The sequence below is a fragment of the Dysidea avara genome, chromosome 8 (assembly GCF_963678975.1).
Source record: "Dysidea avara chromosome 8, odDysAvar1.4, whole genome shotgun sequence".
NCBI lineage: Eukaryota > Metazoa > Porifera > Demospongiae > Dictyoceratida > Dysideidae > Dysidea > Dysidea avara.
In genome coordinates, this window is record NC_089279.1 from 33,008,658 (window position 1) to 33,026,874 (window position 18,217).

General features: G+C 37.5%; 2 protein-coding genes across 3 annotated transcripts; one reads left to right on the forward strand and one right to left on the reverse strand.

Moving 5' to 3' along the window:
* Positions 1–289: 289 nt before the first annotated feature.
* On the reverse strand, positions 290–4,911 carry LOC136265209 (papilin-like). Its single transcript, XM_066060064.1, has 15 exons — positions 4,735–4,911; positions 4,443–4,607; positions 4,230–4,397; positions 3,721–3,902; positions 3,603–3,675; positions 3,477–3,543; positions 3,367–3,416; positions 3,264–3,311; positions 1,973–2,170; positions 1,765–1,923; positions 1,529–1,708; positions 926–1,456; positions 813–879; positions 566–758; positions 290–510 (listed from the first exon to the last, which is right to left on the reverse strand). Exons 1-15 carry the CDS (start codon positions 4,808–4,810, stop codon positions 436–438), a joined length of 2,232 nt encoding a protein of 743 aa, XP_065916136.1. The 5' UTR covers positions 4,811–4,911; the 3' UTR covers positions 290–435.
* Positions 4,912–12,811: 7,900 nt separating this feature from the next.
* Positions 12,812–15,032, forward strand: LOC136265210 (zonadhesin-like). Of its 2 annotated transcripts, none has more exons than XM_066060065.1 (5): positions 12,812–12,948; positions 13,123–14,410; positions 14,465–14,531; positions 14,586–14,778; positions 14,831–15,032. In XM_066060065.1, exons 2-5 carry the CDS (start codon positions 13,258–13,260, stop codon positions 14,903–14,905), a joined length of 1,488 nt encoding a protein of 495 aa, XP_065916137.1. In that variant the 5' UTR covers positions 12,812–12,948; positions 13,123–13,257; the 3' UTR covers positions 14,906–15,032. The 2 variants fall into 2 exon arrangements, with proteins under 2 accessions (XP_065916137.1, XP_065916138.1); XM_066060066.1 differs by having other exon boundaries at positions 12,843–12,948; positions 13,128–14,410.
* The last annotated feature ends 3,185 nt before the right edge of the window (positions 15,033–18,217 follow it).

Here is an 18,217-nt window from a genome sequence, read left to right on the forward strand (position 1 = left end):
CAGATATAAAATATTACAAATTATTGTGTGGTGATTGTACAATTCATTCAGCAAAAAAAATGACCAGGAACGGTACACAAATATGTAATTAATTTTTCATGGCCTTATGTGCCAGCCCTTGATGTGCACCAAGCATATTTTGCATCAAAGGCTTTAATTTTGTAAGAATACACTGGATCTATATAATGTTCATTCAGCAGAGCTTTAATGCTCCATCTCGTATTGCACCTTTTCACCATTGCCTAGTAGGATAGCACTCTGTATGATGTAGCAACAAAACTACCACATGTACTGATCATGATAATTATCTAAAGTAACAAAATTATTTACTTCAGCAGCAGTACAATACACTAATATAAACATTGATGCAGATAATATACACACACTAAATGTCTAACAGTCCAGTTGACGGTCAAGTTGGATTATTAGCTTAAGTTAACCTCTCAAGTTATCACATGGAGGATAATCGTAGCATCGGAAATTGTCATCTGTTATACAATCACCTCTGCACTAAGGTTGTAGCACAGTAAAGTAAGAACATATTTCAATGATCATAATTTCTTACTCTGTTTCTGCGGCGGTTAATCCTTTCCACACATGAAGCCCAGTTTCTAAGACATCTAGTGAATCTCCTACCTGTACAAGCTCTCCTGTCACAACTTGATGGTGTTTCAAGAGAATTCATTGAGTAATAACAAGCATTACATTGTGTGGTCCGACATTGATCAGGACAAGTTGGTATAGTGTGTGGTGGAGGCCTGCAATCAAACTGATGATGAAATATTGTGATGCATTCAAACTTCAGCCATTACCTACTGCATGGCTTTCTTCTATTACTCCTAACACTACAGTACTCATGTGAACATGTTGGTGGACATTCTATTGAGATATAATAACATGGCATACATGTTATTGTGTGACTTACTGCATTGGTTTAGCCTAACACATTTATTCCGCACCTCATCTAGTACAGTCCTTCGAGGACATTGACAGCCTGGTACACATTGCCTTGTACATATTGGATTAGGGTTACTGCAAGTTGGGGGACAAGCTGAACCACATGAGTTGAACTGCTGGCCTTCAATATCACATGTCATGTTGCTACGACATTGGTTTGGTCTAACACACTCATTCTGTTCTTCATCAAGCACAGTTCCTCGAGGACACTGACAACCTGGTACACATTGCCTTGTACATATTGGATTAGGGTTACTGCAAGTTGGGGGACAAGCTGAACCACATGAGTTGAACTGCTGGCCTTCAATATCACATGTCATGTTGCTACTACATTGGTTTGGTCTAACACACTCATTCTGTTCTTCATCTAGTACAGTTCCTCGAGGACACTGACAGCCTATTACACACTGAAGCGTACATGTCCTTGGATTAGGGTTACTGCAGGTTGGGGGACATGCTGTGCCACATGAGGTAAATTCCTGGCCCTTAATATCACATGCTAAATAATAAGTTGTATGGCGTACAAATGTTGACAGTTAATAGTTTACACATATTTATACAGTTTCCTTACATTGACACTCCACAACAGGTGGACAAGGAGCTCTTACACATGTTACATTATTTAGTGAACATGTTTCATTGTCAGCACATCCTCCATTGTCAAGATCACATGATGGCTCACAAAATGTTTCACCAGTTGGTTGATATACTTTACACTGTGATCCTTTGGGACAGTTCACTGATGTACAAGCTATTAAAATATTATAGTCCACATCAATGTGAGGTGAATGTACTGTTACAACTTACCACACTGATTTCTACATGATTCAATGTCACTAAACCTATTAAGATTACCTCCACAACCACCATAGACAAATTGTTCACATTGTCTAGTTACAACATTCCAATAGTAACTGGGAAAATATGCCTTACAAAGGCCAGTCTCAGGCTGTAAAGAGCATATATCTACAAAAAAATGTATATTTGAAAGGCCATAGCTTTTTAACCAACTGACCACAAGTCTCATTTGGATGTGGGCAGAATTGAGGCCTCACACATCTCATGTTGTCCTCATCTAATACAGTTCCTCTTGGACACTGACATTCTGCAACACATTGTCGTGTGCACGCCACTGGTTCTGGATTTGCACATGTTAGTGGACAAGCTGTACCACATGACATGTATATCTGGCCCTCGATTGAACATCTCTGTGCTACAAGGTTAATAACATACCTATGTTATAGGAGTTATGGTGTATACTATCAACAGCAAACAATTTCTTCACAATAAGAAATTACAACTGTGAACAAATTGGGCTAAATACCACAGAATGATATGCACTATATAATAGTTAGACGTCAAGCTTCGAGTTTTCTAAATCCCGTAGAACCCAGTGGTTCTTGACGTATAACTTATTTAGACTACAACTCGTTATTGTACCTTAAGTTGACAGCTGCTTGTAAATGGGAAATGTATGGCTAATTACTAGAAACAAGCCCTCTACACCTCCCTACATAGAGGGACCTCAGCGTGGCTGTTGCTACCCGTTTTAATGCCCATGCGTTGCCAATGTTACAGGCGCGTGCTATGTATCGAAGTACTGGACTCAGTGACTGCACTACAACTCATTGTTGCTGTTGTTGCAATGGCAGATCCAGGATGGGGCATTTGGGACAAATCCCCCCCCCCTCTCAAGAAATTGCATACAAGATCGAGATACTCTAATAAAGCAGTCACAATGTTCATGAGGCAGTGTAGCTTACCTATGAAGCTATAAATAAGGATTTTATTTTACATATGTGATAGAATATATTTGGTAAAGGATAACTAGCTATTATTGTTGACCTTTTTTTTTTTTTGCTCTTCATCTTTTTTCAGCAAGGTGCCCCCCCCCCCTCTTTCCAAACTCTGGATCCGCCCCTGTGTTGTGCCTCGACAGCTGCTTGAAAGCAAGTAATGTAGTGTTGATTAGTACAAACAAGCCCATTACACCTCCCTCTAATTCAGTACGACTGTTACTAGCCATTTAAACGCCCATGCGTTGCCAATGTTACAGGCGCGTAATTATCGTGTTTCGTATCGCCTCAGAGCGTGGTCTCTATTGGACATGACCGTGGCTCTACGAGATTTAGAGACCACGTTTTCAGCCAATCAAATTTCAGTATCAAACTTGTTGTAGTCTAATGAATGTTGGGAGCTTGAATTTGTTCTTGAGCTTCATTCCATCAAGAAGCTTGCTGAATGCATTTATGCATCCCACTCACTGTTGTGCACCATGTATGCTAGATAATTGGGAAATGACTCACTTGATGGTGGTTGAGTTGTTGTTTCTCCTGTTGGTTTTATTACTGGTACTGCAATGACATGTACACTATTATTAACTGATCTAAGTGTGTGTATATATATTACCTTCACATGCAATTAGAGTACACAGCAATGATCCCGTTGATGTACATACACTAAACATTAAATGAAAATAAAAGAGTACAACTACGATATACAGTAATTGAAATACATACCATTTGTTGCAGTCACGCATTGTTTGTTCACCAGGCAAAATGAATGTTCCATTTCCATTAGGACAACCTACACATGTAATTGTGATTTTTTCACTACTAGATGTATGTATATGTATAAACACCTACCACACACAGGGCAGCAGGATCCTGGAGGTGTTACTGGATCATTAACACAGTCTAGTTCCGGACAGTCTACCTTCTGTAATATTAAGTACAATATGGTCACTTTTAAACTTGGGCTTACTGAACAGTCTACAGGACACTGACTGATATCAACACATTTCTGAGCTTCCATATCTACCACTTGGGATCCTGGGCAGCTACATCCAAGTTGACAGATGGCAGGACATCGCACAAACGGATTGTCACATGTACCAGTACACCGTCGACAAAAGCTAAATGTTTGGCCATGGAATGGACAGGTATCTAACCAAAAACAAGTGAATATTGTCATCACCATAGGTACATAGAATCAAACAAATGAGGACAGGATGTGATGTAAAAACCAGCCTGTTCAAAATCCTTTTGTTCTCAATAAAACAAATTTGGTTATGTAGCCACAAATGCCAAATAGTACACTAGCTGATTAACCACATCACCAAAATCACCAAAATCACCCACTTCAAGGCCAAAAAATTAACCATCACCCACATACTGATGTTATATTACATCACAGGCCAAACAAACAGACCCTCAAAATGCTGATATGAGCACATGCCAATAACATGTGTATAATTTGTGTTAAAGACTTACCATTATCAGTACACTGTGCGATGCAGTCATCTTCTGACGAGAATCTATTTTCATTGCCTTGACAGCCACCATAAGTAAATTTTTCACATGCTTCAGATGTCACATTGTAAAAGTAACTGGGAAAAGATGCTCTACATGGTCCAGGGTCTCTCTGAAGAGTACACCGATCTGTAAAGTGAATGTCAGAAACTACTACAATATGAACACACTTACCACATTGACAGGCACTCTCACACAGTTCTCTAGTTTCAAATCGGTTAGCATTTCCTCCACACCCACCATATGTAAAGGATTCACATCTCTGTGAAGTTGAGTTGTAAAACCACCTAGGAAAAGCTGCTCTGCAATGTCCAACTACAACAGGCAGGCTGCATAGGTCTACAGTAAACAAACATAGCTATATACCATGAGTAATTGTGTACATTACCTAGCCTAATAGACTGTTTATTGAACTACTTTACCAGTTATACATGTAATGTTATAGCTATATTATGGAAACACGTACCGTCTACTGCAGCTTCTTCAATTCCATTCACGTACCCAGCTAGGAAACATACCACTGCAATATTAAGAAGTTGCATGGTTAAACTGTACGTAGTTTATCAACACAGTTTTAAAATTTGTCACTCTTTAAATAGATGTTGCAGTGAACCTTTGACCTTTAAGTCATCGTAACCGCGGCAGCAAGTTGTCGGCGCCACCCCTTTTGTAGATAGGGCGAGCGCGGCAGCCTAAGTACTGACTAGGGACCCGTCGATTTCGCCAGCAAAAATTTTGGCATAATGGGTGGGTAAAATCAATGAGCAAAATTCTGGCATAATAGGTGCAAGTTTTGTGAAGTGGACATAAAAATTGCACAAAAGATCGAGATACTCTAATAGAACAGTCAGACGCACTAAAATATCGACAATGCATAGCTAATTGTTACTGGAACAACAAGTGACAATCAAGATACCCTAATAAAACAGTCACACATGTTAAGCAATATTAGCTAGCTTCTTGCTTTACATGTTAGAAGTAATTGCTGATCGAGATACTCTAATAGAACAGTCACTTTAAGGAAAAACTGTAGCTTTGCAATTGGAAATATTCAATTAACAAAGATCAGTGCTGAGCAAAATTTATAATTCTTGAGCAAAATATGGAGCATAATAGGTGAAAAGTAAAAGAATTGCTGGAAAGAAAAATAGGTGAAAAAAAAAGCAAAATAGACTGGTCCCTAGTACTGACTAGGTACGAACGGCTCCGGTCAAGGCTAAACGCCTTTATGGAACAGTGTCACTGTCAGGAACTCTGCAACAAAAGTAATTTAGTTGATATTAAATTTCGAGTTATGAAACTTTTTAACCCATGGCCAGCAATGCAGCATGCATTTGTTCTTGCGTACGAGTCTTGTCAGTTAAATGTGTTGCTTAGCTGGTTAAGCATATCAAGACTGAAGTTCAGTGAGATTACTTGGTTCCGGGTTTCATGTCACAAAATAATAATTGCACAGATTTTGCAGACCTCTCAACTCTCACGGTTTCAAATTTTTTGGCCTCTTCTCAAGGTGTCACGGTTAGGTGCTAATTTCTCAAGGTCACGCTCCAGATCTCAATTCCCAAGGTTTTCGCCTATAAACGAAACTCAAACCCACAATCGAAAACTTTTCGTAAACTTAATATAAGAGATGGTAATCACGTGATAAATATTTAAAATTTATGGTGCTTGAATCTATAAAAGACGAGATAAAAGACTGGAGCCCAGGGGCGTACCGAGGGGGGTCTCTAGGGGTTTCAGGAAACCCCTTTGGATTTTACACACTACCTGAAATTAAGAAATTGAAACTTAAGATTTCCAGCATTTGAAATCTATCATGGAACAGGACACATTTTAAACTTTTATCTTAGTTAAATAATAGTTCTAACATGGTAGCAACACTTATAGCATTGTTCTGAATTATGATTTTGGTGAAAAGATCGAGATACTCTAATAAAGCAGTCAGGTAATATAAACTACTCTATATAACAGGCACTTAGCTGTAGTGGAAACCCCTTTTCAAAATTCCTGCGTACGCCCCTGGAGCCAATCTGTAACCCAAGGCTGTACTGCATGGTAAGGTGACTTCTGGTTTTTGTTTAGTAGTAAATAAATTTTTCTAGCATTAATCAACTTTGAATGGACTTGGTTATATAATATATCACGTGCCTGAGCAGAGGCCAGATTTGGATCTAGTGAAAGGATTAGTGATACCTACAATCATCACAAAGATAGGCATAAAGCTGAATAAGCAAACTTATGATTCACATGATGCTACACCATTCTTGGAATTCCAGGTTGCTTAGATTCTATGTGTAGATTAACACCATAGAGCATAGAAATAAGCTGCAAATAACAGCAGTATGGGTGCAGTATAGCTAATTCATGCTTGTTGACATTCTTTATTAATAAAATGTGTGTGCGTGTGAGCCCAATTGTTGCATGAGGCCATGCACTTGGGTTGTCTCAAGGTTAACTCCAGTTGCAAGTTGAGAGGTCTGATTTTGTTTTGATTAGGCTGAATTCATTCACTATTAACAGTGAAGGGATTCACTTGTCAATTTCATCCCCCATCCTGGGGAGGGTGGGGGGGATACAGGGGATTTGACAAATCGTGGTGTGTGTATGTACAAGTTAACAAGTTTCATCTATTACAGTGGTGTCAAATTCCCCACTACTGGGGCAAAATTGGTTGTCAAATCCCCACTATGTCCCCACCCCCCTAGTAGGGGATTTGACAACACCTCAAGGATGACTAAGTTCATATTTCATACATGCAACTAGTAATTAACCTGTAGCTAGTAAAATTACAGCAAGTGCAATTTTATTGTTTAGAAATGCAACTACTGAAAATCGGTCAGTAATCTGGGGACAACTGTCAATTGCCCCAGGGGTGGGGACAAGAAGCAATGTCAAATCCCCATTTGGGGTGTGGGGACCCCGGGGTAGGGCGTGAAATTGACAAGTGTATAATCTAAACAAGAAAAATTTACAGTTTAAATTTGGTCTAGGAAACTGATGCTGGTAGCACCAAAAATACATTTCTCTTTGCTAAGTGTAAGGCCTGCTTCACTTATTCTCTTGAGAGTTGCTTTGAGATGTTGATCATTTTCCATACCATATAAAACTAGAATAGACAAACAACTCTGGAGACTGACAATACTAACACTCATCTTTCCTTAGAAATGTTCAGGTGCAGAGGTGGTTATTCCAAATCATAGGGGGTGCTGGAGCACCCCCAACTATTTTACTGGGGGTGCTGAGCACCCTCAACTTAAAGCTGTATTGCGCAATAGTCATCACGTGAACTCCTGCAAGTTTTCCAGAAACTGGTCAATCACGATCGAGATACTCTAATAGAGCAGTCATCCCAATAGAACAGTCACCTTAATACAATAGTCAAGCATGTATTAAAATAGATAGCATTTTATTGACAGCTAAATCCACCAAAAATGCCCCCAAATTCAATCCCCTGATACCTAATTTTCAAAAATTTATTTGAAAATTTGAATAGTTTTACTGGTGTATATAGCATTGCCAGCAGCAGATTCAAGATGATTTGAAAGAACTTTATCACCAGCCTGTACACGAAACTTGAGCAAACCAAGAAAATTACCATGATTGTTGTTTGGGTTTTCTTCAACAGAAGGTCTATCATCGCGGTGACCACGAAAAGCAAGGCCTTGCCTTCCACAAAAAATCACTGTCTCCGCTATTGATCGGAGCTTCAGTCTGTTCTCAGCTGCTGTCTTACTGTTTGCGGTGTTTAGTTGGAAATCTATTCTTGCATCAACGTTTTCCATACTTCTAACAAACATATTTGCATCTTGTACTGCATTTTGATGAGTTTTGTTTCCTTTAGAATTTCCAAGGCCATGAAAATGCTTCCCCAATATCTCCGTGGCTTTTTTAAAATTAGTGAAGGGCCTGGTTACAAAAACACCAAGTTCCTTTACAGTTGGCTCGGTCTTACCAAATAGAACACAATACTTACAGTATCCTCCACTTTGTGACTCAGAATATACCAAGCCAGGATTTTTCTCTAGCCATCTGTGTTGGAAATGTCGATGAATCTTGTTAATCACATGAGTGGGAAATTTGTAGTTGATAGAAGGAACATAATGCCTTTTCAACAGAAAATATTTTGTTGATCTGTGAGATTGATTCGAGATTTTAATTGTGCAATCTTTCCAAAATCCCCACTACTTATTGCATCCTGAATAGCTAATTGAGTCTGGTCATTACCAGAACTAGCAGACTGTTGGGAATCACAAGTGGTAAGATCACAGCTGTTAGCAATCTCTGACTGAGTGGACCATAATAGATGACTGGTGGTGTCAACTGCAACGTCATCATTGCTACTAGTGTTATGCCCGTCTAGGTCATTTTTCGACTCTCTGTCTGAAATGCTCTCCTCGCTCAGTACAATGGCCATAATAGGTGCCTGAAAGTGTTACCGGAGAGCTCCAGGGCTGAGCATAATAGGTGCCTGAAAGCATCAAGCATAATGCTAGCATAATAGGCGGAATAATTGTCATACTGTAAGCAAAAATGCATGCCACAGAAAAAGGTTGACTTACAATAATAGAACAGTTGATGCCACTTACATGGCATTAAGTAGTTATCTGACGATAGTTTACAATGCACCCAAATTCTTAATGCACAACAAATACTTTTTTCATTTAACCAGTTGCTCATAAGCCAAAGTTTATCATTATCCATAGAAAGTAACAAAACATTGGAACTGTGGCAAAAAGTTTGAGCATAATTATGAACATAATAGGCAAAATTTTTGAGCACTGCAGCATAGCATAATAGGCAAAATTAAAAGCATAATAGGCTGGTGCCTACCCTGCATAATCTTTTTTGACAGGAGCTACGTACAACCCCCCCTGCTATCAGTCATGAATGGGTAGTTACAGTAAAGCAGAAAGTTAATTTTGTCATGTGGTATGCATTTGTGCAATGTTGTGGGTGATTATAAATTCTTGCAGCGCTGTAAATTTACCTATGCATTTAATTAAATTGAGCTGTATAGTTTTTTGAGCTGTTACCTTAAAAATTACATTGTTTCTTAGATTAAGAACTTTATATTAGAAGTATAATATTGATATGAAAAGTGTTTCATGACTTTCACACAAATTACATAACTCTCGCACTATGATCACAAACCCTGTAAGAAAATTTTTTTAAGTCTGTGTGGGAGGGAGTCAGAAAAAGAATTTCCAGGTACTGCCAACTAGTACAGCCTGCCCCTATAAAGTCTTTGAAGCATTACTTTTTTCATAAAATTATATGTACACCCATTTGACAAGGTGTTAGGCCCCCTTGTAATGTGTTACTATAGACTTGTAGGCATGGAAACCTAACCTTAGGACTTATTGGATCAAAAATGACAACTTGAATTGGTACAATATGCCCTGTGGTTTGATTTCCGTGGCAAAAACAAGCATGAATTTTCTACGGCAATACTTGACCTAGAAAGAATCATGGCTGTCCTAAAATATTTGCCATACTCAAATGGTGCATTGGACTTATCAATATCATCTATTATGGACTCTTGATAATATCATCAAGAGTTAATAATTATCAATAGTCAAAACCAACCATACAGCATAGTTTAGGTGTATGGGCAGGTGAAATTAGAGCATAACTTTAGATCAAAATTGGCTTCAAACAAAAATTAAATAATTTCTTAGACTAATATGTTTATAATGTTGGTACCATGTTACCATTAACAATGTAAATAATGCCTCAGGGAGTTAAAGACAAAAATGAGAAATTTTCAATATAAAATGGTTGTAAAGGTTGCCAAAAGTCATTGGCACTAAAGTGACTACATTCAAAAATAAGGGATTGACTATATGTATGTGCAACCTTTTCACTCAAAAATTTATAGTATATAAATCACCAATAATATGTGAGCTATGCCGTTCTACTATTACTTTTAGAATGTTGGTATAATTATATAGGGGCATATGTATAACTAGCTAAGTATATAGATCTCACATAATCAACTATATTACAGTTGGTTTAATGCCACACTTACTTGATTTCAAAAATAAGGACTTAAAAATTGATCATTTTCAAGCATCAAGTGCATGTTGGTCGGTTTTTGAATAGTACCTGAATGGATTTTGGAACTGAAGTAATAAACACTGCGGTGTTTAACCAAGTAAATAAGGTATATTTACAGTATTGCTGAAATGAACCTGTGAACAATTTCACATAACACACATCCTATATACATCATGATAGCACAAACATGACATAGTATTGTAGGTCTTCTAAACATCAGTACACTGAATCTTGATGACGGAATTTTAGTTATAGTCATAGTCAGTTTTGTCAATAATTTTAGTTTTAGTTATAGTAATTTTTCTTAATTTCTTTCAGTTATTGATTTAGTTATGGTTATATTCTCTGTGTTATTTTAGTTTTAGTTATAGTTATTGTTAAAAATGTGAAAATCTTTTAGTTATAGTTTTAGTAACATTTCTAAAAACGTTTAGTTTTAGTTATAGTTTCGAAAATCTTTTCCAATTCTTTTTAGTTTTAGATTTAGTTTTGGTAAAATATTCTGTTGTATTTTAGTTATAGATTTAGTTTTAGTTATAATATGGATTTGCATTTAGTTATAGTGTTAGTTAACTAATACATACTTGTCTTACTAAAAGTACTTTTAGTTTTGGTTATGGTAACTAAAACAACACTAATACTATACCTGTATATGCTTGTAGCTCTATATAAAATGTGTTGTCAAATATGGTATATATTTATAGATGATTTTAGCAGCAAACTACACTGGTCTTGTGCAAATGATTTCATAAAGTTCAGTGAAAGTCCAGTCACCCAGTATTAATACAAAACAGACTTTAATAATAATTGTTACACACATAATAGTAGTGACATCACTACACAAAGTATTGTAATCCAGTAAAGTGGCAACTATATGATCTACACCCCATCATATTATAAGAATCCTTTATTATGAGATCATATTAGAATCTTAATTGTTGGTGAGTGTGAAAAATTGTAACTTCTATATACATAGTTGGAGAAATGGCTGTATTTGGTTAAACATATGAATCAAATCATGTATCAAATCAATTATTAGTTATAGTTGTGCTTTTATGCCAGTATACAATTGAATAATGAGACACATAAAAGCTAGTCCTTGGTCACATGCGACCACCAAACAGGGTTAGTGAATTAACCCCCGTGTAGGCATGGCAAGGAAGTGTTGAAGCGAGTAGTACTACAAACGTATGCATGCAACTACAAAGAAAGTTAATTTGGAGAGGGGAACTATTCGCAGCTTTGGGAAGCTGTAATACACTACCGTGAAGTGTCATCCAAAACTTTCTGTATAGTGCTGCTTTTGACACTAATGTATGTACATGTTCATAAGTTCTTAACACAGAAATAGTGATAGTGGCCCAAAATATTAATTTCGAGAGTTTCGTAATAGTTGCAAATGTTCAAGTGATCCAATTTTGATAATAGTTGCTAATACTCTACCTTGTTCTGTTTATGTGACCAGGCTGACTGAATTGCTCAGAGTCCATTGCAATGGACAGCTCAGCTCAAATAAGGCGATTCAATCAATGGCAGTATTATGAATAAAAAGATCTGGACAATAAGGAGCCACCATCAATTGTGGTTGGACTGAGATGACTCACTAACTTGTAGGTTTGGAAGGTCAGCAAAAGCTCAAATAATGGTAGATTTTCAAAAAAATTAATGTTGATAAATTGGGATTCCAAACAATATACAGCACCAATTTATGCCAGTATTCTGTGACAAAGCCACTGGGCAGCTATTCAAAACATGGGCAATAGTGGGATGTGGAGAATCACATAAGACACATTATGGGATATTCCATCCACATAAATTAATGGCAATTTGGTAACATGTCAGACGAAGCCTGTAAAAGAAAGGATAGCTAATTGCCCTGGATGGAATCTTGACAACAAACAATTCCAAGATCCGCAAGTAGTTTCCAGCTTAGCTGAATCATCAAATTTGTACTGAACTGAAAGTGTTTGGAGGTGATCCACACCATGAGATTTGTATTGGTATAACTTAATTTGCTGATCTTGGCTTTTAAGTGTAATGACTGAGCTAATAATAAAGTTTTAAGATGGAGTAATCATGCATGGTCTTGCATCAGAATTTTTTTTTCAGATGTAAGCCCAACTTATGGAGTTGGGGGTCAGAGGAAGCACTGACACAAGAAAGTACGTAGCTTGGCTTCCGGCCTAGACATATATGACACACTGGGACAGCAAACTCCCTGGTAATAAATTTTATATGAGAGTCAGTCTTACCTGACTTCGCAAAGTAGACTACAAGATACAGGCTCTAGAGGCATGTTGAGCTAATGCTATGAGATATCATGAAATTGCACTCATTTGTAGCTATAGTGACACTAGTCAGTGCTGCATGACTTGCAAAAAAATTCAATTGATTATTTCATACGTACTGCATCAATCTTACGTCACCGGAAGCCCATATTTACGTCAGCCGACACTGAACTCACAAAGGTCAAAGGTTTTGAAGAAGCTATTTAAGGAATAGCAAACGGCGTGATCAATCAATTTAGTCAAGTGGCTAATTATATTGCTGAACTTCAGTTTAACCATGCAGCTTCTGACTCTCGCAGTGATATGCTGGCTAGCTGGTTACGTAAACGGTGCAGGTAAGGAAAATGGGGATCATAGTCATGTTACTGATCCTCCAGGTAAAGATAGTGCAGTTTGCACCGAGGTTGCACATACCTCGGCACATACATAGCTACGTACTAGGTATTTAGAGTGTCTGGTACCTGATGTTCACCTATTCAAACCGCTAACTATGGTTTTCTTTTTCGTAGCACAGTGTGATATCGAAGGTCAGGAGTTCACATCTTGCGGTACAGCTTGTCCCCCAACCTGCAGTAATCCTGGTCCAAGGATATGTACGCTTCAGTGTGTAAAAGGCTGTCATTGTCCTCGAGGAATGGTGCTTGATGAAGAAAACAATACGTGCCGGTGTCAGTAAAGATCAATGCAGTAAGGCACCCACCAATGCAACATGTGATATTGACAATCAGGAGTTCACCTCTTGTGGCACAGCATGCCCTCCAACCTGCAGTAATCCAAATCCAATATGCACAAAACAGTGTGTACCTGGCTGTCAGTGTCCTCGAGGAACTGTGCTCGATGAAGAACAGAATAGATGTGTCACTAAACACCATTGCAGTAAGGCACCCAATAACTCAACATGTGACATTGAAGGTCAGAAGTTCACCTCTTGTGGCACAGCATGTCCCCCAAACTGCAGTAACCCTAATCCAATATGTACAAGACAATGTGTACCAGGTTGTCAGTGTCCTCGAGGAACTGTACTCAATGAAGAACAGAATGAGTGTGTTAGACCAAACCAATGTCATAGCAACATGACATGTGATATTGAAGGCCAGCAGTTCAACTCATGTGGTTCAGCTTGTCCCCCAACGTGTAGTAACCCTAATCCAATATGTACAAGACAATGTGTACCAGGTTGTCAGTGTCCTCGAGGAACTGTGCTTGATGAAGAACAGAAAGAGTGTGTTAGACCAAACCAATGTCAGAGCAACATGACATGTGATATTGAAGGCCAGCAGTTCAACTCATGTGGTTCAGCTTGTCCCCCAACGTGTGGTAACCCTAATCCAATATGTACAAGACAATGTGTACCAGGTTGCCAGTGTCCTCGAGGAACTGTACTCGATGAAGAACAGAATGAGTGTGTTAGACCAAACCAATGTCAGAGCAACATGACATGTGATATTGAAGGCCAGCAGTTCAACTCATGTGGTTCAGCTTGTCCCCCAACGTGTAGTAACCCTAATCCAATATGTACAAGACAATGTGTACCAGGTTGTCAGTGTCCTCGAGGAACTGTGCTTGATGAAGAACGGAATAGATGTGTCACTAAACATCAATGCAGTAAGGCACCCAAAAACTCAACATGTGATATTGAAGGTCAGAAGTTCACTTCATGTGGCACAGCATGTCCCCCAACCTGCAGTAACCCTGATCCAAGGATTTGTACACTTCAGTGTGTAATAGGCTGTCAGTGCCCTCAAGGAACTGTGCTTGATGAAGAACAGAACAAATGTGTGGCAAAGGACCTATGCCGTAAGACAAACAATGTATGTATGTGTTATTGTGTAATTATCTGTATCTCAATAGAATGTCCACCGACATGTTCACATGAATACTGTAGTGTTAGGAGTAATAGGAGAAAGCTGTGCAGTAGGTAATGGTTGAGGTTTAAATGTATCACAATATTTCATCATCAGTTTGATTGCAGGCCTCCACCACATACAATACCAGCTTGTCCTGATCAATGTCGGACCACACAATGTAATGCTTGTTATTACTCAATAAACTCTCTTGAAACACCATCAAGTTGTGGCACAAAAGCTTGTACAGGTAGGAAATTTACTAAATGCCTTAGAAAATGGGCTTCATGTGTGCGAAGGACTAACCGCCAAAACAACGAGGTAAGAATTGACAATCACATATAGTATCACATTCTATGTGTTTCAACTTTAGTGCACAGGTGGTTGTATAATAGCTGAGAATTTCCGATGTTATGATTATCCTCCGTGTGATAACTTGAGAGGTTAACTTCAACTAAATGATCCAATTTGGCTGTGAACTGAAATGTTAGGCTTTTTTTGTATACATATTAACTACATGCATCATTGCTTAGTGTGTCACATTGTTTGTACTGATATATAATATGCTCATAGGACAGCTATGTGGTGGTGATCAATAAATTACAGGCGGTAGCCACATAGGCTTTTTGTGAGGGGATTTCCACTTTCAACTGGTGCACAGTGACCGTTGTATTAAAGTTTCTATTACAATATGCAACTACCAGCACCCATATAACAGCAATCCTTTCACTAACAATTTTACAGTCAAAGCTAATTCTTGATTTTTAGGTTCAATGCTCCTAATTTACTGCAATATATTGTTGATTTTACATCCAAGGCTAACAAACTGTGCTGACTATATACCTGGCAACTAATAATAATGGAATTCTACATGGGTCCTAGCTTCCTATGCACTATATATCTAGATTATCAGTTGTCTGGAAACTGAGAGAGTTACAATGTAAACATACTGCAGTGACTGCCTAGCTACCAAGTTGCAAGAGAAATTTTACTCGACAAGAGCTCATATACGTATAATGTAAATATTATGATCTGTTGGTTATAACAACATTGTATTGTTACATGAATTAATAATATACAATTATAATATGTACAGAAGCCCCCAGTAGGATTTAGCAACTAATTAAGAACAAGATATGAGCATAGACAATATTGTCTATGATACATGGAATGGTCAGAGGTTCTCTGGTATGATCAGATAATAATAGCATCGAAAGTCTTGAAATATGTAATACTGGCCACTGTAGCTCAGTAAACATGCTTGACACACTATTCTCCTTTGTTTTTACCCATTTTACTACTGTTTTTTGCACTCTTTCAATGATCATGACATCTTTTGATAGATGTGGGTCCCGAACTGTGGACAGATATATAGTTAAGTAGCATATTTTACATGTATATTCATCACATTTGTTTAGATTACACTTCACACAAAGTATAGTGACTTTATGCATTACTGCAATATTGCTAGCTAATGTGTGCAATGACAATGATAAATGAAATGTAAAGATTCCATACCAACATATAGATGTAGATTTGCGTGATTAAGCATTTGGTTGTCATTGTAATACTATAAACTCAAGTGGTGAGGTAGATTTTGAGCAAGATTATTGATTTTGTGAAAAGACAATTAAGGGTTGTACACAAAAGGCAAAGCTAGCAAATGTGCAGCCTCTTATAATTATGCAGATATAAGACATAACTATTAATCATACAGCTGAAACATGACAACTAGCTCCTGTGGCTGTACCAACAAGAACAAAAAGGAAAAAACATTGTACATATACACAACACAAATTCACTGCTCAACCGAACAGAAAACGACAAAATGCCAATGAAAAAAGGACTGGTTTGGTTATTTGTAAGGTACTTAGCTCCAAAGAATTGGAGCATTTATGGATACGATAGCAATATGTTTTGATGATGTCACAAATCACAATAATGCATGACAGGATATAGTACAATTGTTTGAGAATTTAAAATTGGACAGAGAGTCTTTAATGTAAAATGTTTGAGCTATAGTAAAATAGTACAGAGTAAATGACTGAGATCCAGGTAAGAGGGGAAGATTTACTCTAGTTACAGGTATGGGAATTCACCTATTACCACACACCCAGTGTGCAGAATGTCATTGAATTGCCTCCAGTTAGGTTGCTTGCAGTTGAGTTGATATTTAGCCTTACTGTACCTGCCATTGTTCAGTCTATTGAATAAGCAATTTAAATCCTGCTGTAAATGATGGTGATCCTGTTCAGAGTGAAATTGGCAGAGGGATTGGCAATTGAAATTGGCAAACATTATTTATTTAATTATTAACCTTTGCAGTGCTAGTGCGGAAGGTCTGTAGGAGTCCTGGTCCTACAGCCTTCAATGGACCTAGAATCGCTCCTTGAAGATTACTGGATTTAACATGAATATTAATTGAATTTCTATGACAATCTGTAGTGTTCTCTTGGTAAACCAGCTTGTAGAGTTCACCTTCAATTCCATTCAGTATGGAATAATTCTTGTGCAGACGGTGCTGTGGTGTAGTATCAAATGTTTTGCAAAAGTCAATAAGGCGATAGCACTTAACATAAAAACCTTTGATGGCAAGAAGTCAGTGTTAAGTAATGGTTGAATGCAGAGAAGACCTCAGATCCCAAGTGTTGTGGCTCCCTTAAATTGGTGTATACCTAGACTGCATGTTACTGGGGATCAAGTCACCACTGGGTCTGGGATTTTTTCTGCATTCTTCACAGTTTTAGATACACATTTCTGATCCCTATATTCACAGGTCTGGCCTTCTCATAGGTCCCTAGTGGGATAACACTTAATATAATTATGATGATTGAGTGGTAATTCAATTTCTTCACATGATATTAAACATTCATAAATGATTAGGTCTATTTGGTAAGTTATTAAGAGTTCCAATATGCAATGGTCTAATCGTTTACAATATAGCTAGAGAGTTTAAAGAATATGTAAGTCAATAATTAGTAGGGTTAGCTCTATATTATACGCATCTCCCTTTTTAATACTAGTGTGACATTGGCAGTCACCAACTAGAGTTGAATATTAATACAATTGGAGCTACGTATTTCATTACAATAGTATAGTAGTTGATAATATAAGTTATCAGGACCAGAGTACAGCAACTTTTTAACTACATCAAGTCATCAACTGAGCTCTTATGTATATATTATATATATATATATACAGTATATATATATGTAACGTCGTGCGTGCAAAGATGGTATAACAAGCAGGTCCAAAGTATTTGACAAGAATTGATAGATCATTGTTTGCAAAAACAGATTGAAGAGAATCTCAGCCTGGTATTCAGAAAAGCATACAAATGAATTTTCTACCTTTAGTAGTGTTATCCTAGCCATAAAAAGTATACATCCTATAGGGTTGTTGTGGTGAAAACCTTTATCACATCCTAACCATAATTCTGTAAATGTAACATTGTCAAATGTTTGTTGGGTTTTCATCAAACATAATACATTAATTAACCTTATGTACTGGCCATTGATGTGCACCAAGCATTTTGCTTCATTGTTTACATCAAAAGCTTTATTTATAACAAATTTTGTAAAGAGAGTGAGAATACACTGGATCTATGTAATGATGTTCTGCAGTCAGCAGAGGTTTAATACCAAGAATTGGACCATCTAGTATTGCATTTTATCACCATTGCCTAGTGGGATAGCATTCCACATGATAACAACAAAAGAAAAATTTGAAATTGTAGTTGGGAATGCAACGATTGAGGAAA